The sequence below is a fragment of the Bombina bombina genome, chromosome 4 (assembly GCF_027579735.1).
Source record: "Bombina bombina isolate aBomBom1 chromosome 4, aBomBom1.pri, whole genome shotgun sequence".
In the NCBI taxonomy this organism is placed as follows: Eukaryota; Metazoa; Chordata; class Amphibia; order Anura; family Bombinatoridae; genus Bombina; species Bombina bombina.
This window is the reverse complement of record NC_069502.1, coordinates 188,540,729-188,566,734: the sequence shown is the minus strand read 5'-3', so window position 1 is coordinate 188,566,734 and position 26,006 is coordinate 188,540,729. Positions and strand designations below refer to the sequence as shown.

The window sequence follows — 26,006 nt, the reverse complement described above, 5'->3', positions numbered from 1 at the left end:
CGGTATCAGAATCCTCTGTAACTGAATCTGAAAAAAAAACGGCACCTGACACCCACAATGGCTGGGGCACTCACTACCTCCTATGACCAGACCCCTGCGGACTAGAATATCTCCTTCGCCACACGGTCAGGAATGCGGAAATGGGGAACGGAACCACACCCGAACACAAGGTGAACCGATTAGTCCAAAAAAGCTTGCCCAACCAAAAGGCCTTGTCACTTCCAAAGGCCTCAATATTCCAACCACAAGCCCATAAACATCACACATAAGCAGGTTGAATCACATAACAAACATGATTATAAACCCCCCTGTTCAATAACCCCCCTCAGGAGATAGTAACCCTCGATTCCAAGATACTAACAGAGACTCACTGAGACCCTTATATCATATAGTTAGACCCGCAAAGGTGTGTAACCTCTCGTGAAAACATTCACATTACAGTACATTGACGATAAAGTAAAATGAAACAATCTTACCGGAATATACGCCGTGGAACAGGAACACGGCCTTTCAAGTGTGTCGAATAGTGGCATCTCCTCCGCCATGGACTTGAGAGAAGAAAGCAGGCAGCGGAGCGAAGTTTGAAAACACTGATTGCTTGAGGAGCTGTTAATATGAGTCAGGATGGTTTCGCAGAAATACTCTCCCTGCATCTCTAACTTTCATCCAAGCCCTCAATGAGAGACTGACAGGACTACTTAAAACCCCTGTCCCATGCCAAAGAGTACTACCCTCCATAAGAGACAAAAAACAAAAATTTAAAAATTCTGATACATCTCTGCCAACCTCCTGGGATGAAAGGCAAAGAATGACTGGGGGATGAGGGGAGTGGGAGGGTGTTTGGGTCATTGGCTGGGGTGTCTTTGCCTCCTTTTGCCTGGTGGTCAGGTTCTTATTTCCCAAAAGAAATGAATGCAGTTGTGGACTCTTTCCATTTAAGAAGAAAAACAGTCTGCCATTATTTGCTGAGAGGTGATCTCTTAGGCCAATATCTAACGTGATGATGGCATGGTCAGACAACTATTTCCTGAATACTTGATTTAATCCCCATCCTCATCATATGTTTTGCAACTAAAAAAAAAATCTATTCTGGAGAAGGACCTATATACTCTGGAAACACATGTCTACTATCCGGATTTTGTGCTCGCCAGATATCTTGAAGTGTTAGTTTCTGGCACAGCCTCCGCAAAGCGTTGGATTCTCTAGCTTTCCTAGGATTATATCTCACTTTAGATATATCTAAGATATGCGATAAGGCCATATTAAAATCCCCAACCGTAACTATATTTTTCCCAATATGCGAGAACAGTTTCAGGCTAGTACCCTCCCAGAACCCTTTCTCAACTACATTCGGCCCGTAAACTTTACAAAATACAAAAATGTTCCCATTTATTTCTACTTCTACAATTTGATATAGCCCATCTAACCTATATATATATAACCCATCCCACCAAGTCATTATACATATTACATATAACCCATCCCACCAAGTCATTATCTGCTGAGACTATATGATAATTTAACTGTTTATGAAACAAAATAGCTAAGTCCCATTTTGTCTTATCATAAGGGGTAAACACCACCTTTCCCACCCATTTACATCTAAGCTTGATAGCTTCCTGGGGCTTAAGATGTGTCTCTTGAATAAAAGCTACATCTGGGTCTTTAGCCCATAAGTGCCTAATCATTAGCTTCCTTTTAATCAGAGACGAAATCCCTCCAATGTTCCATGATACTAAATTTAATTTAGCCATTCAATTTTTAAGTCAGGGGAAGAAGAAGGGGAAAAAAAGGGGGGGGGGACCGCCTTCCACCCTAAAGGATTCTTATATGTGAATTGCATAGTAAACATAAAAAGGGTCACCTTTACATTCAAATGACTAAACCAAACTTTCATGGGTTCTTTCCTTTAGTTTAAACAAAAAGTACATAGTCCTTGTATACAATAAAAACAGCATCATTTTTGTATATTGAATGATATTTGTTCAATGTAATATCTAAGTCTTATTCTTCGCCATTATTCTGACAGTAAGCCTGAATTTCCTCAACTTTATTAAAATGTAAGAACTTCACCATCTTTATCTCAATTAACTTGGCAGGGATTACTAGTCTTGCCTTCAAATTGGCCTTAATCAGTTTTAAACAAAATGGTGCACACAGAAAAATCCTGAAATAGAAGTACCTTATGGGTCCCAATCATTATATTACTGTTTTGACGATAGAGTCTTAGTATATGGAACTTGTCCTAGAAGTTCAAAAATTTAATTATTACCACTCTTGGTTTACCTGATCCATCAGGATTCCTTCGCACTATACCCAGTCTGTAAGCTCTTTCTATCGGGATCATTACATTATCTGTGTTGCTTCCCACTAATTGGGGCAATCTAGTAGATTCGAAAATTAATAGGTCCTAGAATTCCCCTGTCTCTGGTAACCCAACAACCCTAAGGTTATTGCGCAGAGACCTATCCTCTAATTCTTCCATTTTAGAATGCAGGGAGTTTAGTTTACTGACTTGGGAATTAATCACCTGATCCAGGGCTATGGATCTATCTTCGAAGTATGAGACTCTTGTTTCTAATTCATTCATGCATCCAAATCCAAATTACCCATACTTGTCTCATTATGTACTTCTATAGAGCTATCATTGGGCTTAATTTTTTTCTATTTCTGTTTGGGTGGCATAATCGGCGAGTGTGTGAAATAAATTTTTCTATAAGGAAAGAAAAGTGAAAAATAGAAACACTATCCACACACTTGTGTGCAACAACGTCAGAGGCAGTCAGAGAGAGAAAAAAGAAAAGAAAAACGCTGAACACAGCGTGAATTTTGTATGCGACTGTGAATATACGCGAGGAGTGATAGATACTTAGTTCATCAGTAAGCCTGTGCAGTATACAGGGTAATTGCTAAAATGTGAAACCCTAGTGTTAATATTCCCACCAAAGTGTAATCATGCCACGTTGTTAATACTTTATTCTTCTTATCCAGAAAGCCACTAAGAAAGCTACAAGAAAAAACGAAAAAAAAAAACCCCAGAAAACAAGGAGAACCAAAAAATACAGCAGATTCTAGTAATGCCTAAAGATTTCAGCACCTAAAACCTGCCCTCTATCTTTCTAGGAAACTGCTAATTATCTGTTGCCCCTGGTTAATCACCTGAACCAACACAAAATTAAGTATCCTCCTGTAATTTCCACCTAGTAGCCTCAAACCAGGTATTGACTATATAAATCTCCCTGCAGTATTAAATCCCCTTGCAGGTTATCCCCTTCGCTCTCTTAAGGGTAGTTTCCAGCATTCTATCAATAGCAAACTGTACAGATTTGGGTGGAAAAAGAGAGTAGTGTTAAGGTCAGCAGAGACAAAATATTATTAGAGACTTATAACCATAGTCCCGCACAAAATAAGTCTTGTAAAAAAATTATATTCAGGTAGTGAGCTGTTTCACAAGTACAATAGACAGAGATAAGCACCAGGGTTTTAACTCCTTCTTAGAGCTGTTTAACTAGAGCCAATCTGGGGACCCAATTAAGGAGAACGTATAACCCTCGGTTCAACAGCCAGATTGTAATCAGGCTCAAAAAGCTATCCTGATATTGCAAACCAAATCTATGGTAAGCTACCCCGGCCTAACATGTAAGCAATATATGCTTCAAATAGCTCCACAGTCCACACATCAGGCCGTATATTGTCCGCTGCAGAGTGGGGCGTATACTTGAATAAATTGATTAGTGTCAGCTCTGGGACTAGGATTAAGATAAAAATCACCCCTTTTCTAACTTATTATGTCCCCATATAGCGAGCTGCTCCAGCCCCAAGTAGCTCCAAACCAAAATCCTGCCCTTGCGGTTTCCGGTCTAAAATTGTCCACTGCTTCCCACATTCCTCCATGCAGCGATGCTGCTACATATAATTAATAAAACATTTTTGGCTAAAAAAAATTAGAAACAGGTAAGACCCATAATACTTGCAGTGAACCGCCTCTGTTTAGAGACCTCGATCCTCTCCAACTTCTTCAGATCTCGGAAATTCACTTCCCACTGCAGTGGGAGGGGATATGTGGGCTGAGTATGATACTTGCTGCTTGGAGCCACGATCCATCTTCAACGACAATGAGCGCTTCCACTACGGTGAAAGAGGACCACCTGCAGTTTCGCCTTGCCGTGTAGCCAGGTTTCCCTTTCGCTCCACAAGCCAATCCTTCAAATACGGCAATCTGTACCCCTCTCTTTGGTCCCTTGAGGCAGGTGTAACGGCTTGGTTTAAGCTTGAACGCCCATAGGCATAATAACTCTCTAAATGATTCAGTCTGCAGAGTGCTGATTCTGGCTACTGCAACAGTGGATCTGAGCCAGGTCCTGTCAATACCAGCCAAGGAAAGAGCCTTGTGCAAGCACTCCACGCCAATGCTAGCTCCGCCCTGCCGGAAACCCTCTCATTCTTGTATATTTCCTATATGCTATGAGTACGGCTATTGCCGTACTTGCGTAAGCAGGAACTCTACTCTGTTTTTGATGTTTTGAATCATTTTTATCATTATATATATATATATATATATATATATATATATATATACATACTGCATATGAAGCTGCTGTAAGAATAAATAAAAGTTAATTTTTATTGGATCTGCCTGGTGATCCTGACGTCTCATTTTTCCTAACCTGTTGCTGGATTTGGGGGGAGAGTGAGCACAGGTTCACAGGTCCTATATCAGACCCTAGGAGGTATTACAGCTATATTCACACAAACAAGCAGCAAGCAGCATGAGAAGCGGAGGTAAAGAACACTGATGACGTCACCAGCTATGACTCGTGGTTGAGGAGGGAGCAGAGACGAGTCAGAGGTAGCGGTTTCTGCAGCGATCCATGCGAGGGTAATCAGACTGCACAAGACACAGCTCCTGTGGACCAACATGGCATCTGACAAGGTACTCCAGTGTTCATCCCACAACCTAGTAGTAAGGATTAAGCGCAGTATATGCACATTTCTCTGCAAACTGGAATTCACAGTTTATCTACTAACTATTTGCTCGATTTGGCTGGCATTTGTTTGTGTGACATTTTATGCATAACGTGCATACCAGTGCTTGATTAATATAGCACATTAAGCTCACACAAGCGACGCCAAGTACTTCTAGTGCGTCTAATTCCTTTACTCTGCAGGAGATGGCTGCAGTTATGTCAACTACCCTTACAGAGGTATTATCTAAATTACCAGTGTTACAGGGTAAACGCAGTAGGTCAGGTATTAATGTGAATACTGAATCCTCTGATGCTTTATTAGCTATTTCCGATGTACCCTCACAGTGTTCTGAGTTGGGGGTCAGGGAATTGCTGTCTAAGGGAGAGATTTCAGACGTTATGTCCTTTAAATTTAAGCTTGAACACCTCCGCCTGTTACTTCGGGAGGTCTTAGCGACTCTGGATGATTGTGACCCTATTGTAATACCACAAGAGAAATTGTGTAAGATGGACAAATATCTAGAGGTACCTACTTACACTGATGTTTTTCCGGTTCCTAAAAGAATTTCGGAAATTATAAAAAAGGAATGGGATAGACCAGGTATACCATTTTCTCCCCCTCCTAATTTTAAGAAAATGTTTCCCATATCAAACACCATTCGGGACTTGTGGCAAACGGTCCCTAAGGTAGAGGGAGTGATATCTACCCTGACTAAGCGTACAACTATAACCATTGAGGATAGTTGTGCTTTCAAAGACCTGATGGATAAAAAATTAGAGGGTCTTCTAAAGAAATTATTTATTAATCAGGGGTTTCTATTACAACCTACGGCTTGCATTGTTCCAGTAACTACTGCAGAAGCTTTTTGGTTTGAGGCTCTGGAAGAGTCTCTTAAGATTGAGACCCCGTTAGATGACATTTTGGATAGAATTAAGGCTCTCAAGCTAGCTAATTCTTTTATTACTGATGTCGCTTTTCAAATTGCTAAATTAGCGGCGAAAAATGCAGGATTTGCTATTCTAGCGCGTAGAGCGTTGTGGCTCAAATCTTGGTCTGCTGATGTGTCATCAAAAACTAAACTTTTAGCTATTGCTTGTAAAGGTAAAACCGTTTTCGGGCCTGAATTGAAGGAAATCATTTCTGACATTACAGGAGGTAAAGGCCATGCCCTACCTCAGGATAAGTCTGTTAAGATGAGGGGTAAACAAAATAATTTTCGTTCCTTTCAGAATTTTAAAGGAGGACCCTCTGCTTCCTCTTCCTCCACAAAGCAGGAAGGAAATTTTACCCAATCTAAGTCAGTCTGGAGACCCAACCAGAACTGGAATAAAAGTAAACAATCCAAGAAGCCCGCTGCTGCTACAAAGACAGCATGAAGGGGCGGCCCCCGGTCCGAGACCGGATCTAGTAGGGGGCAGACTTTCTTTCTTTGCCCAGGCTTGGGCAAGAGATGTTCAGGACCCCTGGGTGCTGGAAATAGTCACCCACAGTTATCAATTGGAATTCAAGGATTTTCTTCCAAGAGGGTGATTTCATCTTTCAAGATTATCTGCAGACCAGATAAAAAGAGAGGCGTTCTTACGCTGTGTAAAAGACCTCTATACCATGGGAGTAATTTGTCCTGTTCCAAAATCGGAACAGGGACTGGCGTTTTACTCAAATCTTTTCGTGGTTCCCAAAAAAGATGGAACTTTCAGACCCATTTTAGACCTCAAGTGTCTAAACAAGTTTCTCAGAGTCCCATCGTTCAAAATGGAGACTATACGAACAATCTTACCAATGATCCAGGAGGGTCAATACATGACTACCGTGGACTTGAAGGATGCTTACCTTCATATTCCTATCCACAAGGATTATCATCGGTTTCTAAGGTTTGCCTTCCTGGACAAACATTATCAGTTCGTGGCTCTTCCCTTCGGGTTGGCCACAGCACCCAGAATCTTCACAAAGGTTCTAGGGTCTTTTTTGGCGGTTCTCAGACCGCGAGGCATAGCAGTGGCGCCTTATCTGGACAATATTCTGATTCAGGCGTCAACGTATCAACTGACAAAATCTCACACGGACACAGTGTTGTCTTTCCTGAGAATTCACGGTTGGAAGGTGAACATAGAGAAAAGTTCACTAGTTCCACAGACAAGGGTTCCTTTCTTGGGAACTCTGATAGACTCGGTAGACATGAAAATATTTCTGACGGAGATCAGAAAATCAAAGATTCTAAATACTTGTCGAGCACTTCAGTCCATTCCTCGGCCATCAGTGGCTCAGTGTATGGAAGTAATTGGATTAATGGTAGCGGCAATGGACATCATTCCGTTTGCTCGCTTTCATCTCAGACCACTGAAGCTGTGCATACTCGGACAGTGGAATGGGGATTATGCGGATTTATCTCCTCAGATAAATCTAGATCATGAAACCAGAGACTCTCTTCTTTGGTGGTTGTCGCTGGATCATCTGTCCCAGGGGACTTGTTTCCGCAGACCCTCGTGGGTGATAGTGACAACGGACGCCAGCCTTCTGGGCTGGGGTGCAGTCTGGAATTCCCTGAAGGCTCAGGGTGTTTGGACTCAGCTGGAGTCTCTACTTCCAATCAATATTCTGGAACTGAGAGCAATATTCAATGTGCTTCAGGCGTGGCCTCAGTTGGCTTCGGGAAAATTAATCAGATTCCAGTCGGACAACATCACGACTGTGGCTTATATCAATCATCAGGGAGGAACAAGGAGTTCCTTAGCGATGATAGAAGTATCCAAGATAATCCGATGGGCAGAGGCCCACTCTTGTTATCTGTCAGCAATCTACATCCCAGGAGTAGAGAACTGGGAAGCAGATTTTCTAAGTCGACAGACTATTCATCCGGGGGAGTGGGAACTCCATCCGGAAGTGTTTGCCTCACTGATTCTACGATGGGGCAGACCGTAATTGGATCTAATGGCATCTCGACAGAATGCCAAGCTTCCAAGATATGGATCCAGGTCGAGGGAACCTCAGGCCGAACTGATAGATGCCTTGGCAGTGCCTTGGTCGTTCAGCCTAGCTTATGTGTTTCCACCGTTTCCTCTGCTTCCACGCGTGATTGCTCGAATCAAACAGGAGAGAGCTTCAGTAATCCTGATAGTGCCTACGTGGCCACGCAGGACTTAGTATGCGGATCTAGTGGACATGTCCTCTCTGCCACCGTGGAAACTTACTTTGAGACAGGACCTTCTCATTCAAGGTCCTTTCCAACATCCAAATCTAATTTCTCTGCAGCCGACTGTGTGGAGATTGAACGCTTGATTTTATCGAAGCGAGGATTCTCTGATTCAGTCATCAATACTTTGATATAGGCTAGAAAGCCTGTTACTAGAAAAATCTATCATAAGATATGGCGTAAATATCTTTATTGGTGAGAATCCAAGGGTTACTCATGGAGTAAAGTTAGGATTCTTAGGATTCTGTCTTTTCTCCAAGAAGGATTGGAGAAAGGGTTATCAGCAAGTTCCTTAAAGGGACAAATTTCTGCTTTGTCAATTTTGTTTCACAAACGTTTGGCAGATGTGCCAGATGTTCAGTCTTTTTGTCAGGCTCTATCTAGAATTAACCCTGTATTTAGACCAATTACTCCTCCTTGGAGTTTAAATTTAGTTCTTCGTGTTCTTCAAGGGGTTCCATTTGAACCTATGCATTCCATAGATATTAAATTGTTATCTTGGAAAGTTCTGTTTTTGGTTGCTATTTCTTCTGCTCGAAGAGTTTCTGAGCTGTCAGCGTTACAGCGTGATTCGCCTTATCTCATATTTCATTCTGATAAGGTGGTTTTACGTACCAAACCTGGTTTTCTTCCTAAGGTTGTTTCAAATAAGAATATTAATCAGGAAATTGTTGTTCCTTCCTTGTGTCCTAATCCTTCTTCTAAGAAGGAGCGTCTGTTACATAACCTGGACGTGGTCCGTGCCTTAAAGTTTTATTTGCAGGCAACTAAGGATTTCCGTCAATCATCTTTATTATTCATTGTTTATTCTGGAAAGCGCTGGGGTCAGAAATCTATGGCTACCTCTCTCTCTCTTTTTGGCTGAGAAGTATCATCCGCCTGGCATATGAGACTGCTGGACAGCAGCCTCCTGAAAGAATTATGGCTCATTCTACTAGGGCTGTGGCTTCCACATGGGCCTTTAAAAACAATGCATCTGTTGAACAGATTTGTAAGGCTGCAACTTGGTCGTCCCTTCATACTTTTGCCAAATTTTCCAAATTTGATACTTTTGCTTCTTCTGAGGCTGTTTTTGGGAGAAAAGTTCTTCAAGCAGTGGTGCCTTCCGTTTAGGTCTCTGTCTTGTCCCTCCCTTTCATCCGTGTCCTGTTGCTTTGGTATTGTATCCCACAAGGATGAAATCCGTGGACTCGTCGTATCTTGTAGAAGAAAACGAAATTTATGCTTACCTGATAAATTGATTTCTTCTACGATACGACGAGTCCACGGCCCTCCCTGTCAATTTAAGACAGATCATAGTTTTTATTATTTCTAACTTCAGTCACCTCTGCACCTTTTAGCTTTTCCTTTCTCTTCCTATAACCTTCGGTCGAATGACTGGGGGTGGAGGGGAAGGGAGGAGCTATATATACAGCTCTGCTGTGGTGCTCTTTGCCACTTCCTGTTAGCAGGAGGATAATATCCCACAAGGATGAAATCCGTGGACTCGTCGTATCGTAGAAGAAATCAATTTATCAGGTAAGCATAAATTTTTCTCTTGCGTTTGTTAGAGCAAAGTAATGCACTGATGGCCGCAGACACTGGCGTTTGTAACTGTGCTGCAAATTCCACAGGAATGGAGGATTAGATGTGCTACAGGGAACTGCATGTGGAGTGGGTAATGTAGCAAGGGTAGTAATCTCACAGGATGCCGAGTCCTGAGAGGTAAATAGCTCAGAGGGACTTAGCAGGCTTGTCTCCCCTTCTTAAACTTTATACCGGTGTTAAAGCATGTGGGTGGGAACACCACGGCCACCTCACAATATAAACAGTTATGATTTAGTACAGAAGGAGTACCTTCTAACATGGCAGAGTCCTCCATAGCTCAAGTTATACCCACAGAAGGACACAAATAAAAATGTTTTTTATTATAGACAACTGCACCTTTATACTCCCAATGGCTGGGACACTCACCACTTCCTAGACCCAGACAGATAACGCTCTCCTCAGGTTCAAGTCTTAGCCAGAATGGAGGAAATGAACATAGACCACACCCGGTCACATGGAGTGCAAGACAGTACTTCCCCTGTTATTACAAGTACAGCAAGTAATAGCTGTGCAACACTTTCAAAAAACGAAAGTGAAACCTGTTTGTTCCAGCCAAAAACACAGTCTATCAGCCCAGGAAAAAATCACACAAAGCAGCATGTAAATAGTTAATACAATGATTAATTAACCCCAACTGTTCAATAAACCCCCTTCAGAGGATATTAACCTTGGATCCTACCAAGGTATAAAGGAGCCACAACTGTGATCCTGTTATAGCGTTTTATGTGTAAAAATTTAAACAATCTTACCTCCAGGATCCATGCTGTGGAACAGAACACAGCCTCTCAAGTGTGGCAGTCTTATAGTAATGCTCCTGACATGGACTTGAGTGAGAGAAAGCAGGCAGAAACTCGTAAACACTGATTGCTTAGGAGCTGTTAGCAGTATTCTGGATGGTTTCGCAGAAAAACCTTCCCTGCATCTCCAGACTATAACTTTCCTCAATACTCTCACTGAGAGGCTGACATGGCTACTTAAAACTCCAGTCCTATCTCAAAGAGCAGATACCCTTTATCAGGACTCTCGGAATCTTCTGACACTTCTCTGCCACCTCCTAATTCCTAATGTGACGAAAGGCAAAGAATGACTGGGGTAATGAGGAAGTGGGAGGGATATTTAAGCCTTTGGCTGGGGTGTCTTTGCCTCCTCCTGGTGGCCAGTTGTTGTATTTCCCAACAGTAAGGAATTAACCAGTGGACTCACCCTATCTTAGGAAGGACACACAAGAGATAGAGGAACCAGGGAACAAAAATTGATTATATATCCATGTGATAGAAGTTCTAGGACCCAGGAGTTTGAAATTATCTCTACACAAACTTCCTGAAAATGGCACAATCCAGAAAAAGAGTGTTTTGAGGATGAGATGAGCCTCCCAATTTCAATAAGGCTTTCTAAGATCTGGATTGCCAAAAGGGAAAAAAGCATCCAGCCGTTTGCCCTTGCCCAATGTATTTTTCTATCCCTAGTAACCATTAATATGATAGCATCCAGGTCAGGCCCACACACACACACATATATATATATATATATATATATATATATAATTTTTTTAAATAAATATTTTTATTTAGGGTTAAAGATGTATACACGCAAAATCATATTCAGTGATTTTTTGAGTTTTTGACACATAGTCTCATTAACAATAAGATGACATATACAGAAGTAAATACAGACATTATGACTGACCTAGAGAGCATACTATAATCTGCAGTATAGACAATTACTTAAGTGTGTGTCACAGATGAAAACAAGTTCAAACCCTGATTTTATATCCTCCTTAAAAACAGGCAAGGTCACTTTTGGACCTCCATTGTAGTCAATATTATAGTAGGGGAGGGTTATCTTAAGATACGCCACTTTTGGACCCTAAATGATGAAACAAATGGATATGTTGGGAGTCAAATTACAAACGTAATATGAAGATTATGGAGGGAAATGTGCTGGGGGATATTACGTATAGTCAGATCCCTGGTTGGATTAAGCTAGGAAGAGTATACCCATTTCTTGGGAGGATCGAAAGTAATATACCAGCAATACTAATAAGAACTGGTCATCTAGTGCTATAAGAGAGGACACATTATAGTCAGGAGGAGTATTATATATCTTGAGACGTACATCTGAGGAGAATTAATATGCTATAGAACTTAACAATATAGTATATAAACTGTAAACTGTGCCACACATACATGGAACATATCTCAAAATAAAAACTTAACTTTGTGTCTAACATCAGGCTGACTTACTTCTATAATAACATTCTCATGTTGAGTAGGCTATATCTAGTAATTGATATCTTCATTGGGGCCCATCCACCGGTTCATAAGCTTGACAGGATCACTTTCAGTAAAAAGCATCAGCCTAGAGCTTTTGGACATAAGATTTGAGGTGTTATAGACGATGGTACATAAAGGCCCCCGAAGGTCGCTATAAACAAGCGTGTCACCTTAATTTATCTATGACTCTTATGCCAGAGATAGCTAGGGTAGATGCTCATTATTATAGTGTTTTGTTGGCTAAGGACTGCGCCATACCCATTGTAAGTAAGGAGCCTTTCTCTATATTATAATGTCTCATACAGTCTTACTGGGGGATTAGCTCAACTTAATACAGATAGAGGGGGTTAATATATTACTAAGCAGGTAAATAGTCGCCAAACGGGTATTTCCTAGATAATAGATAGAGGTGGCTTATATAGCTCAAATGCGAAAAGTGGGCATCATAGTGGGGGGCTATACATCACAGCCGTGAAGAGGGAGTAGTGTTAATGCAGGTTACTCTGCAGGGGATATATTGTAAGAGGTTGTAAGAAGTGTTTGCAGGTAACTAAGTTACTATAGAAAACAAATGCCTAGCAAGTTACAGCTGAGCATTGAAGTGCCATTATTGTCGATGTGTTTCTGTAATCTGAATCCCCAAAGTTTTCTAAATTGAAATTAAATCAATGGGCTTATATATTAACTGCCTTTATGTTAACCCCTATGCCGCACTGCTCCGCCTCGGCCGATGGCAACACAGCACAAGCACAGTGAGCAAGCTGGGGAGTATGGGTAATGTTAGACACTGGATTGAGCGCCCCTAAAGGAAAAAAGACATACTATAAAACAATGGCTGAAACTAGAAAGTAATCAGAACTGTGCCGGTATATTCATATAGCACTTGAACAGATTTTTATAAACCTATTCTGCCCCACAAGGCATGTTGCTACTGCATGTTTATTTCCACCTAGAATCCCAACCGTGAATCAAAGCCTAATATGGCTATATCTCTCAGTCATGTCGGACAAAGCCTCTCCCCCTGGGTCAAAAAGTCTCTGCTTCTGTTCATAGTTTGTTATGAGAGACATTAGGCAGAGTAATCCCCCGTTTAGCTTGCTACAGTCCCCTGGGGTAAAGTCCAGTATCCATCTGACTAACATGGAGCCCCCATAGCTATGGGTGGGGGACCTCCAACCACTCTTCGAGTATCTCTTTGCTGCCTCAAACGAAACAAACAGTTCCCCCTGTTCAGATTAGGGGACTTTGGGTTCGCATCTCCAATAAAAGTCTCAACCCGTTCCCTGGGCCCTTCCGTTCTCGTCACTCGGGTGTTCCATGGAGTGCCTAGTACTTCTGCCAGAACTACTGTTGACTCCACTTCTGTCTCAGGTGCCGGCCAGCTCTGACAACGGTCTGGTGTTAGCATTAGGCTGCATGTCGGGTCATCATGTGTAGTATGCCTCCCTTGACGGTCGTTCCTGATAGGTGAGAGTTCCGCATAGCAGGGATCATCTATTGGGCAGTAGCGGGTAGGAGACGTTGAGTCAGCCAATCCGGAACGTAGTGCTACAGGATCGCAGTTATCATCTCTCATAGAAACTATCGTAACTCCTGGGCTGAAGAGAATTCTGCACAATTCTTCTTCTAGGCTCCAGAAGCGGTTATTTAGAAGCTGCGTCACTGTGTGTTCCCACTTGTCCAGGGCCTCCATTTGTGAGACAGTATTTGTACAGTTCTCGCCAGCACACGAAAGTCTTAAAAAAGTTTGGCAAATTGGCTCCCTTCTGCAGTATAGTGGACAGTCTGTAGAAGACTGCTATACCCCGATTACGGGGGGGGGGGGGGGGGGGGGAGTCGGGATCTTGTATAGAGGCCGCCGCCTAAGATCTCAACGGGCCAGATCTGGGTCCCATAGATCATTAGCTCTGCAGCGTTGAGGTAGCAGTATGCAGTGCTCTTCAATCTAGTCAAATACAGGTTATATACCTATGTAAGGTGCAGAATTACTGCTTAAATCGGCACATTGAGCAGTTCACTTTAGGAGCCACAGATATTGCAACCATTCATGGCCGCCGCCTAGACACGCCCCCCCACAAATATTTTTTACGGTGAAAGGCCAGAGGCAGAATTCTGCTTTTAGAGACAATGTCCTAAGACCAAAACGTATTCATAAACCACATTTAGCTGTCTGCAAGGCACCATAAATACCCTACCAGCCGAAAGGAGTGCCTATGGAAGCCTTCAAGCTTTCAATTTATTTCATCTTTGAAGAAGAGGCTATCCTCTAGTACGGTGTTCCCCAAACACAGTCTTCAGGACCATTAGTGGTATAGTTAAGATATAATAAATATATATGAGGACTGGAGTTGGAAAACACTGCTCTAGTAGTTCATCTGGCTAAAGTGGACATAGTTTTGTCCCCTTTAGGGACAGTTTCCCAGACATGTAGACTAGACAAGTTGGCAAAGCAAACATAGCCTTAAACCTGGCTTTTTCATCTCTTTAGACACCTGCTCAGACAGTGATTCAGGTATAGGAAAGGTAGAAGTCTGTTTAGAAACAGACAAATAATCTATCCAGCACCTCAGTATTAGTTTTAGGAATGTTACTATGCTCACCCACCTTGATGGTGCTTAACACTTCCCTCAGTATGCATGATAGAAATGTTGTGCCTTCAGTATTCCTACGTATATATACAATGAAGGAAATACATATACACATTTATCAAGCTTTAGAGACAGCTTTGGAGCCCTTGATGTGCAGGGTCATTCCTCAACTACTGTTTTTAACCTGTCTGCCACATTAAAATCACCAAAGACTGATCTGACTGGGATGATTGGCAGACTCTGCCCTCAAGAGATTGGTTACAAGCATTGGCTCATAAAATGATAAAATGCAGGCATTCACCATGATCCCGGGTGGACAGGTTCCCTAGTTGTCCTCAATCACAATGATTAATGGAGTCCATAATATGTGGACTTTGACAAGTTAACGAATATACATGGTAGGTTAAAAAAAAAAAATACTTTAAAAGGACTTTTTCAAAATGTTAAAAAATTTTTTGGATGAAGTAAAAGGTTATGTTAAAGCTATTTATTATGATTTTGAAGCTAACAAGAAGTGCAGGCATACAACTGGGCCTTAAAGACTGATTCCTGCTTGGCTGAGAAGCAGGATTCCCACTGCCTAATTGGTGAACATTGATACACCTCATAAACCCAACCTTTATAAGCATAAAAAATGTGTTTTTTCCATTTAATGCAATTTAGAAAAACAATTAATATATCATTATCTGCTATGAAGCAGATTTGTATTAACACTATTACCGACTCGGCTATCAAAGTGTGCTGCCATCTACATCTGCTTATTGGATTAGCAGTGCTCTGCATCTCCCAAGTGGTACTTTAACTATGAATTTAACACCTTTGTGGGGGTTAAATACATAGCTTTACAGTGTCGTTAGTGATAAAATGACATGACATGATATAACCAATTTTACTATAATGACACTAACTGTGGCTAATTGCTACTCTAAATAATTACTGTCTAGTGTGTAGCTAATTTAGAGAATTTGAAACAATTTGAGGGTAACCAAGGTAACACAATTTACTTTTCAGCCTATCTAGGAAGAATAAGACAATTACAACTTTTACACAAAAGCAAGAAGTGTTTAATGTCCTTTAAAAGAAGATGCTTCCTGTTTTCACAAAACAAGGAGCACTACTATTTGGTAATTTCCTCACATTTCTTTCATTACCTCTAAAGCACATTATTTTACAAATATTGAGCGCAAGTAAAGTTTTAGGCTTGAAAAAAAGACAGTGTTGATTTTTTTTGTTCAGTAAGCATTTTCAACAATTTTTCCTAGCATAGTAACTCAAATAATAAATATATTTGCACTGTTAGAAGCAGATATTAATACAACTCCAAATGCATTAACGTCTGTCAACAATGGACAGGGTTCATTTTTTCCCCTGAGTAAATAAAATAGATATAAAATGGCTAAACTAGATGGACCAAGCAGTTCTTGTCTTCTGTCAAATTCTATGTTTCACTTTTATTTCAGTTGCTCCTAGATGAAATGATAATGCTTGAGGCAAAGAGAAATGACAAAATCCAACAAACTATAAAGGAAAGGGCAAATATGATTGCAATAATTCTGAGTCTGCAATTTGTTAGGCTCTTAACTGACACATTTATGTCTCAATTACTTATGATCAGGTGAGGAACTGGTTTATTACCTCATACTTCTTATATCCCAGCCACGAATTGCAGTGTCGTTGGCCGTTGCAATCTGTGTACAGTTGTGATGAGGACTCCATTTCCCAGAGGTAAATCTCAGTTGCCCTTTGCCTTCCAGTGCCGCAGAACTTGAAAGCTGCCCAAGAAATAAAAGAGGTATTTTACAATGAAAGATAAATTGGTTGGAGGTGGATTTAATTCAGTAAAAAGGCAAATAGTAATAGAAGTGTGGGTATAGTGCAGATTGCCTGACCATTTCTGTCAGAGAAAGAGGTTAAAGGGACATTAAAGGACCACTCAATGCAGTAAAAATGCATAATTAACAAGTGAAGAATAAAAAGACAATGATTTAACACCTACTCTGAATTTTAAATAAACAGTTTTCTGTCAAATTTATTTTTTCTCCCATTTTCCGGCCCCCTGAATCATGTGACAGACATCAGCCAATCACAGACTAGTGTAAGTATACCCAGTGAGCTTGTGCACATGCTCGGTAGGAGCTTGTTCTCCAGAAAGTTTGAATATAAAAAGACTGTGCAAAATTTGATAATGGAAGTAAATTGGAAATTGTCTTAAAACTTAAATCTGAATCATAAAAGTTAATTTTGACTTGAGTGCCCCTTTAAAGGGACATAAAACAAGTTGGGATAGAGACAAAATATAATAATATGTACTTTAATTACTTTACCTGCAAATTTATACTGCAGTGCCCCGCCATTAACCCTTTCTTTTAAGTTTCCGAATTGTACGGCTCTAACTCCCCCCACACATTTCCTTCTATGGCTATATCTATATCCACCTTTGAATTTAACACTCATCTGCTGGAGCATGCCTAGAAGCAAATATGTGGTTGTGAACTCAGTTGAAATACAATGCCTGTGTTCCTGATGCTAAAAATTGATAAGGGGGGGGGGGGGGGTCAGACTACTCCACACAGCATGGCTATGTAAGTAATTTAGCTTATTTTTTAAAATTATTTTAAAATACCTGCCAGTAAATTTTTTTTAATGCAAATTATTTTTACTTTATTAGCCCTTTTAGAATATGCACAGATCTTCATGTTTTACGGATCTGCATTTTCAGAAAACTTTAGTTTAGTTTAAAATGTTCTTATTTTAGATCGATCATTAACAAATAAATATAAAATGGAATCCAAGGAATATGGTTTCAAACACACTTTCATTTAAAGGCACATGAAGTACAAATTAAACTTTCATGATTTAGATACAGCATTTCAAAATGTATTATCAAATTAACTTTTTTGAGGTATCCTTTGTTAAGACAACTCCATTCCATTAGAAAATACCTAGGTAGGCTCAGGATTGTGCATGTGTCTTAACCCTTTGAGTGCTAAGCTGGATTTAATATTTTTCTGTTTTTTACAATTTTCAAATAAAAATAATTTTGACTTCCCCCCCACCCCCAGATCCCCAAGACGTATACCATTGGAAAAGTAAGACGATTACCTTTCCAATGGTGGGTCTTGGGGGTCTGTAGCTGCTTAGATCCCTGAGATACAGGTTTCTAAGCAGAATGCCCCCTTTCCCTATACTTTGTATTGACAATTTTAAATAAAGTTGCGCGGTGATGCCATCACGTCATTGCGCGTGACATCACCGCACGGGGTAGGAACAGGTGGGAGTCCCCAGATTGCAAAAAAGGTAGGAACTATATTGCAGCTATATTTCCACCAATGTTTGTTACAATGTTATAGCTAAAATATTTAAGACATCTGCATTCACCTGAGTCTTTCTCAATATGCTCTCGTGGAATGTAGGTTATTCCAACAAAGAATACCAAGAGAAAGAGGAACATTGTTGCGATTTTTTTAAAATTTGCTACTATGAAAATATATATGCAGATCTGTGACATAATAATCACTGACAGCTTGAAATACACTATATACTAACACTTACATAAATTGTGTTGAACATAAACCAGCACAACAAGTAGACAATTGACCAGATGAGTCACCTAACTGCACGGAAGCAATTCCTTCTCTAAAGATGTCCTTTATAAAATCTAGTAAACGCCAGCCGAATAAGAGGTGCCTCATACAGAGGACATCATTAAAACAACATTTTAATTAAAGGGATATTCCGGGTCAAAATTTCAATGCACATAGATTAATTACATCAATGAATAGAAGCATATTTGCAATATACATGTATTGTCAAAAATGTTTCTTGTAAAAGTTATCACAGTTTTTGTGTTAACATTTTTCTCTGCACGTGCACGTGAAGGATAGCTGTATATTCGCAGTGCACCAGCATTTTAAATACTGCAGCTGTTCAGAGTGGCTTGTATTATATCAGCAATTAACAAATTGAGTCATTACCAGATGGTACAAGCACCTTAGGCTCTCTGATAAAGTGTTGTGTTTAAAATGCTGGTGCACGGTGCATACTTAAATACACATTTGAAACAGCTATAGCCTTTGTTAGAAGCATTTATGCTGATACATGTATATTAAAAAAAATGCTTCTATTCAAAACAAAACAAATGTGGATTTCAGTTTTGGCTGGAATGTCTCTTTAAGACTCTGGGGCTGATTAGAATCTTTCTGGTTTTCTCTTTCGATATTGGAAAATCAGGATGATACATTTTTTTTTACCAAAGTGATTAGTGCCTCCAGATTTGATCTTCATTTTCCCACAATGGCACCTGTTTTACGGCTCCTGATCCAAGCAGATAGTGGAAAAGTTATCCATACCATGAATGGACAGCATCAATTTCTGTGATCACAATCCACCCAGCCACAATGTTTGCACTATATACAGTGAGGGAAAAAATGATGTTATCCCCTGCTGATTTTGTACGTATGCCCACGGACAAAGAAATGATCAGTCTATAATTTTAATGGTAGGTTTATTTGAACAGTGAGAGACAGAATAACAACAAAAATCTAGAAAAATACATTTCAAAAAAGTTATAAATTGATTTGTATTTTAATGAATGAAATAAGTATTTGATCCCCTATCAATCAACAAGATTTCTGGCTCCCAGGTGTCTTTTATACAGGTAACAAGCTGAGATTAGGAGCACTCTCTTAAAGCTTGTTACCTGTATAAAAGACACCTGTCCACACAAGCAATCAGATTCCAAACTCTCCACCAAGGCCAAGACCAAAGAGCTGTCCAAGGATGTCAGGGACAAGATTGCAGACATACACAAGGTAGGAATGGGCTACAAGATCATCGCCAAGCAGCTTGGTGAGAAGGTGAGAAGGTGACAACAGTTGGTGCAATTATTCACAAATGGAAGGAACACAAAATAATTGTCAATCTCCCTGGGTCTGGGGCTCCATGCAAGATCTCACCTTGTGAAGTTTTAGTGATCATTAGAACAGTGAGGAATCAGCCCAGAACTACAAGGGAGGATCTTGTCAATGATATCAAGGCAGCTGGGACCATAGTCACCAAGAAAACAATTGGTAACACATTACGCCGAGAAGGACTAAAATCCTACAGTGCCTGCTCAAGAAAGCACATGTACAGGCCCGTCTGAAGATTGCCAATGAACATCTGAATGATTCAGAGGAGAACTGGAACTGAAAGTGTTGTGGTCAGATGAGACCAAAATCAAGATCTTGGCATCAACTTAATTTGTCGTGTTTGAAGGAGGAGAAATGCTGCCTATGACCCCAAAAACACCATCCCCACTGTCAAACATGTAGAAACATTATGTTTTGGAGGTGTTTTTCTGCTTAGAGGACAGGACAACTTCACCGCCTCAAAGGGACGATGGACGGGGCCATGTACCGTCAAATCTTAGGTGAGAACCTCCTTCCCTCAGCCAGAGCATTGAAAATGGGTCTTGGATGGGTATTCCAGCATGACAATGACCCAAAACACACGGCCAAGGCAACAAAGAAGTGTCTCAAGAAGAAGCACATTAAGGTCCTGGAGTGGCCTAGCTAGTCTTCAGAACTTAATGGAGGGAGCTGAAAGTTTGAGTTGCCAAATGTCACCCTCGAAACCTTAATGACTTGGAGTGGGACAAAATCCCTCCTGAGATGTGTGCAAACCTGGTGGCCAACTACAAGAAACGTCTGCCCTCTGTGATTGCCAACAAGGGTTTTGCCACCAAGTATTAAGTCATGTTTTGCAAAAGGGTCAAATACTTATTTCACTCATTAAAATGCAAATCAATGTATAACATTTTTGAAATGCGTTTTTCTGGATTTTTTGTTGTTATTCTTTCTCTCATTGTTCAAATAAACCTACCATTAAATTATAGACTGATCATTTCTTTGTCAGTGGACAAACGTACAAAATCAGCAGGGGATCAAATATTTTTTCCCTTCACTGTATCTATACCAAAATGGACATATTGAATTCAATAGCAAAAAAAACTCAATAAACTGTAACAATTACCTTGTTGAAATGTATGTGAATAGTTCATGACAAATTAGAATAATTCTATTATGTTGTGCATATGTAATACTCTCCAAAATGGCCATAGACACCATTTTAAATGTGCATATGAATATATGATCTAGATTCATTAAACCTATATTTATTGCTTTTTTAAAGTTAATCTGTAGTGGGAAGCACAAACACTAACATATGTAGGTATTTAATAGACACGTACATGATATATAGTACAGCTAACAAAATCTACAGGAAAGACGAGAAAAAGGAAATCATGACCGCTACATTAGGAAAGTTTGTTTTTATCTCATACATGCATTTTCGTTTTTGTACAGTAATTTAATCTTATTAAACAGGATTTATATCAACAATTGTGTGTTTGTAATCAGGATTTAACAGTTTACATTCCATTTTGTTTTTTTTGTGACTATGGTTTTTTACAGAAAAAAAGATGCCACAAAAATTGTAATTTACAGTATTCAGAACCTTATGTCACCCTTATCTTATAGGAATGTCAAATCTCATTCTATACAGTGAGGATTGGAACATTTGGTGATATTTTAAACTCTGTCACTTAGCAGTTTCATGATTTACAGTTTGAGAACTGTAACAATCCCCTTTTAAAATATGATATAAGTTGCAGCCACATTCTTCTTATGGGAATTCATTTTCTGCAGTATTCTTGATTTTAGATGGAAGTCATGCCAAAGACTTCCAACAAGGTTTTCTCAGTCAATTATTGAAAAAAAAATTAAAAAAAAATGAAAATATTAAAAGTTTAAAAACATGATTTAACATACCTATCATGCTTATATAGAAACGGCATTGAGATTGTTTAACATTGATCAGAAGCACTACTCTATCCAACTGCAACACACACATACACGTATTAACGCATCTTGGTTTTTTTTGTGATTGACATCCATTATTAATTTTTAAAGAGCCATTATAGATTTAAAATGACATGCTCTAATCTGTTAGAGCATGTAAATTCAATACTAGCGACACTGTAATGCTATGAGTTTAACTTCCACAAAGGGTCCGTCTGAGTCATGTGACTAGCGTTGCTGATTGGACCAGTGCCAGTTTCCACTTTGTTGGGGTTAAATATATAGCATTACAGCATCGTTAGCATTAACCCCTTAGTGACCGAGGACGTGCAGGGTACGTCTGAAAAAAAAGGCAGTTAACGCCTGACGACGTACCCTGCACGTCCTCGGCTAAAGTGAGTGCTGGAAGCGATCAAGATCGCTTCCAGACACTATTACAGTACCGCAGAGATGCCTCGATGTCTAGGCATCCCTGCAGTGCTGTTCCGGAGTGCCGGGACCGGATTGATCACTCCCCCTTGAGTGATCACTTCCGGTTTTGCTCCACGTGGAGCCCGGCAGTGCAGCAGAGCATCGGAAGCGATCGGACACGCTTCCGATGCTCTGCTAGTGTGCTAAGTGCCTCGGTGGGTCGAGGCACTTAGTTAGTGTATAAATAAAAAAAAAAAATGGGAATAAAAACGCTAATAAAATAAAAAAGCCCCCACATATAGCCCCCCCCCTCCCCCATGAGGCTTCCAAAATGGCGATGCCCAGTGCATCATGGGGCCTCTGGGGGTGTCCCTAGCCTGCCTCACCATAGGGGCAAGCTAGGGTCACCCAATCTGAGCCTTCCCACAAAAAAAAAAATAATAATAAAATCTCCCATTTGTCTGATCAGGTCAATATTTGTAAATATTGACTCTGATCAGTGTGGATCTCCCTCCCTCTCCTCACTTGCTATTTTGTTGGAGAGAGAGAGAGAGACCTGTATTTTAGCAGAGAGAGATTTATTTCTTTTATTTGTTAAAAAATTTAAAATCCAAAGGCTCTTTTCAGAGCCATTAACCCCTAGCTTGCCAGTGATCACTATAAATCACTGGCAGTAGCACAGCTGCACTTTTTTTGCTGTCTGTGCATTTTTTTAGGGGTTAATTTTTGTTGTTGTATTTTTTTTTTAAAAACCCAAAGGCTCCTTTCAGGGCCATTTAGCTAATTTAATTTAATTTAAAGACTATTTAACCCCTAGCTTGCCAGTGATCGCTATACATCACTGGCATTAGCATAGCTGTACTTTTTTGCTGTCTGTGCATTTTTTAGGGGTTAATTTTTGTTGTTGTAATTTTTTAAAAACCCAAACGCTCCTTTCAGAGCCATTTAGCTAATTTAATTTAATTTAAATAGTATTTAACCCCTAGCTTGCCAGTGATCGCTATAAATCACTGGCATTAGCATAGCTGTACTTTTTTGCTGTCTGTGCATTTTTTTAGGGGTTAATTTTTGTTGTTGTAATTTTTTAAAAACCCAAAGGCTCCTTTCAGAGCCATTTAGCTAATTTAATTTAAAGAGTATTTAACCCCTAGCTTGCCAGTGATCGCTATAAATCACTGGCATTAGCATAGCTGTACTTTTTTGCTGTCTGTGCATTTTTTAGGGGTTAATTTGTGTTGTTGTAATTTTTTAAAAACCCAAAGGCTCCTTTCAGAGCCATTTAGCTAATTTAATTTAATTTAAAGAGTATTTAACCCCTAGCTTGCCAGTGATCGCTATAAATCACTGGCATTAGCATAGCTGTACTTTTTTGCTGTCTGTGCATTTTTTAGGGGTTAATTTGTGTTGTTGTAATTTTTTAAAAACCCAAAGGCTCCTTTCAGAGCCATTTAGCTAATTTAATTTAATTTAAAGAGTATTTAACCCCTAGCTTGCCAGTGATCGCTATAAATCACTGGCATTAGCATAGCTGTACTTTTTTTTAAAAAACCCAAAGGCCATTTAGTTAATTAATTAATTTTGGTTTTCTGTGACAGATACAATAATGTCAAAGAAAACATATAGTGCTGAGGAGGCATATGCCATCCTTGCGTCAGAGTCAGATGCCTCTATGTCTGACTCAGACCCCAATTTTGACCCTGCCATATGCTCAGATACATCATTAGATGCAGTCTCAACTGATAGTGATGTATCTGTGGCTGCTAGCCCCCCTGCCAGCCCCCCTGCTAGCCCCCCTGCCAGCCCCCCTGCTAGAAGGAGGCGTGTTGCTGCCATTGCCGCTGAAGAGTGGGTAACGCCTCATCTCCAGAGGCCAGATATCCCACCCTTCACAGCAAATGCTGGCATAAATATAGATGTGGCAGGTTTTAGCCCCCAACAGTTTCTGGAGGTGTTTCTGGGTGATGATGTATTGGGGAACATTGTCGCCCAAACTAATTTATATGCCCATCAGTACCATGCTGCAAAGCCTGAAACATATTTGGCAAAGCAGCAATGGGCCCCCATCAATGTGCCAGAATTTAAAAAATTCTGGGCATTGACTATGCTGATGGGCATCATAAAGAAACCCTCCGTTCGCTCCTACTGGAGCAGTAGCCCCATCTGCTCTACCCCCATTTTCTCCCAGAGTATGTTGAGGCAGAGGTATGAAATGATTCTTCATTTCATGCACTTCAGCGACAACAGCCTGTGCCCCCCTAGGGAGCATCCCCAATTTGACAGGCTGTATAAAATCCGCCCCCTGATTACCCACTTTTCTGCCAGGTTTGCAGAGGCTTATACACCTGGAAGGAATATATGCGTTGATGAATCCCTGATGAAGTATAAGGGAAGGCTGGGATTCAAGCAGTATATTCCTTCCAAGCGCTCCAGGTATGGGGTAAAGGTGTATAAGCTCTGTGAGAGCGAGACTGGGTATACTCAGGCCTTCCGGGTGTATGAGGGAAAGGATAGCCACCTTGACCCTCCAGGTTGTCCAGAACATATGGGAACCACTGGCAAGATTGTCTGGGACCTGATATTACCCCTAATGAACAAAGGGAATCACTTGTACTTAGACAATTTTTATACAAGTGTCCTTTTGTTCAAGCTACTGTATTGCTTTGATACAGTAGCTTGCGGTACTATTAAAAAGAACCGCACAGGTTTCCCAGGACAACTTGTACGCCCCCGGCTACAAAGGGGGGAGACCTCAGCTCTGCGCCAAGAGGAGCTGTTGGCACTTAAGTACAGAGACAAGAAGGATGTATACCTTCTTACCACCATCCACACAGAGAGGACGGTGGCGGTCTCTGTACGTGGCAGAGCTGAGATCATAAGGAAGCCAGTGTGCATCAAGTCTTATAACCGGCATATGGGTGGGGTTGATCTGGCAGATCAGCTGCTGCAGCCCTACCTAATTATGCGGAAGACAAGGGCCTGGTACAAAAAGGTTGCAATTTACCTAATGCAGATTGCAACCCACAACGCTTTTTTGTTGTTCAAAAAAGCAAACCCCGGAATGAAACAGACTTTTTTACAATTTCAGCTCCAGATCATTTCGGGGATTTTGTACCATGATGCACCTGCTCCCCGGGCGGTGATGGGAGAGAGCAGACTTGGGGCTACTCATTTTATTTTTAAAATCCCCCCTACTGCCGCAAAGCAGAGACCACAAAAAAAATGCAGAGTCTGTACCAAGAGGGGGCAGAGAAGGGACACTGTATATCACTGTCCTGATTGCCCTGGACAGCCTGGACTCTGCATTGGGGACTGCTTCAAGCGGTACCATACAATGGTCAATTTTTAAAAAATAAATACATTTGCTGTTATTTTTTTTTGTTATGTTTACTGTTAAATTTTTTGTTGTTATTTTTTTACTTTTAATGTGCCAGATTTTTACATTTCACTAATATATTTTGTTTTCTAAAATGGGGCTGTTCTTTTTTTTTTTTTTTTACAAAAACCCCTGTCAAACCTATGCATGGGGGACATAGGTGTTCTCAAGGTGCCTTGCAGAAAACAACCTGTTGTATTTTTTTTGCACTAACTTACAACAGTCTCTCCTAAATCATAGTCAAAAAGCAATGTGTGTGTAAAAATGAAAATTGAAAAATTGCCACCATACACTTTCTCCAATTTTTTTGGCTAAAACGGTTGCTTCAAAGGCATCAAAGCACACCATATACAATACCTTGGGGTGTCAACATTTCAAAAATATGCACATTCATGGCAATAAATAAAAGTGGGGTTTACAATAGGCCCCAAACTAAAGATAGGCCTATCAGAAGAAATACTCTCACTTAATAACTAAAATCACAAGTCATAAAATTGTAACATAACCTTCCCAAAATCCTGGCAAACCTATGCATGGGGGGCATAGGTGTACTCAGGGTGCCTTGCAGAAAACAACCTGAAGTATTTTTTTGCACTAACTTACAACAGTCTCTCCTAAATCATAGTCAAAAAGCAATGTGTGTGTAAAAATGAAAATTGAAAAAATGCCACCATACACTTTCTCCAATTTTTTTGGCTAAAACAGTTACTTCAAATGCATCAAAGCACACCATATACAATACCTTGGGGTGTCAACATTTCAAAAATATGCACATTC

The 26,006-nt window shown here is 40.3% G+C and overlaps 1 protein-coding gene across 1 annotated transcript in view; it reads right to left on the bottom strand.

The window, feature by feature from the left end:
- EIPR1 (EARP complex and GARP complex interacting protein 1) overlaps positions 1 to 26,006 on the bottom strand; it is a 595,922-nt gene that overhangs the window by 98,660 nt on the left and 471,256 nt on the right. Inside the window, exon 6 of the mRNA XM_053709730.1 lies at positions 16,242 to 16,378. Within this exon, the coding sequence (XP_053565705.1) occupies positions 16,242 to 16,378 (137 nt within the window). The remainder of the gene's footprint in view (positions 1 to 16,241; positions 16,379 to 26,006) is intronic.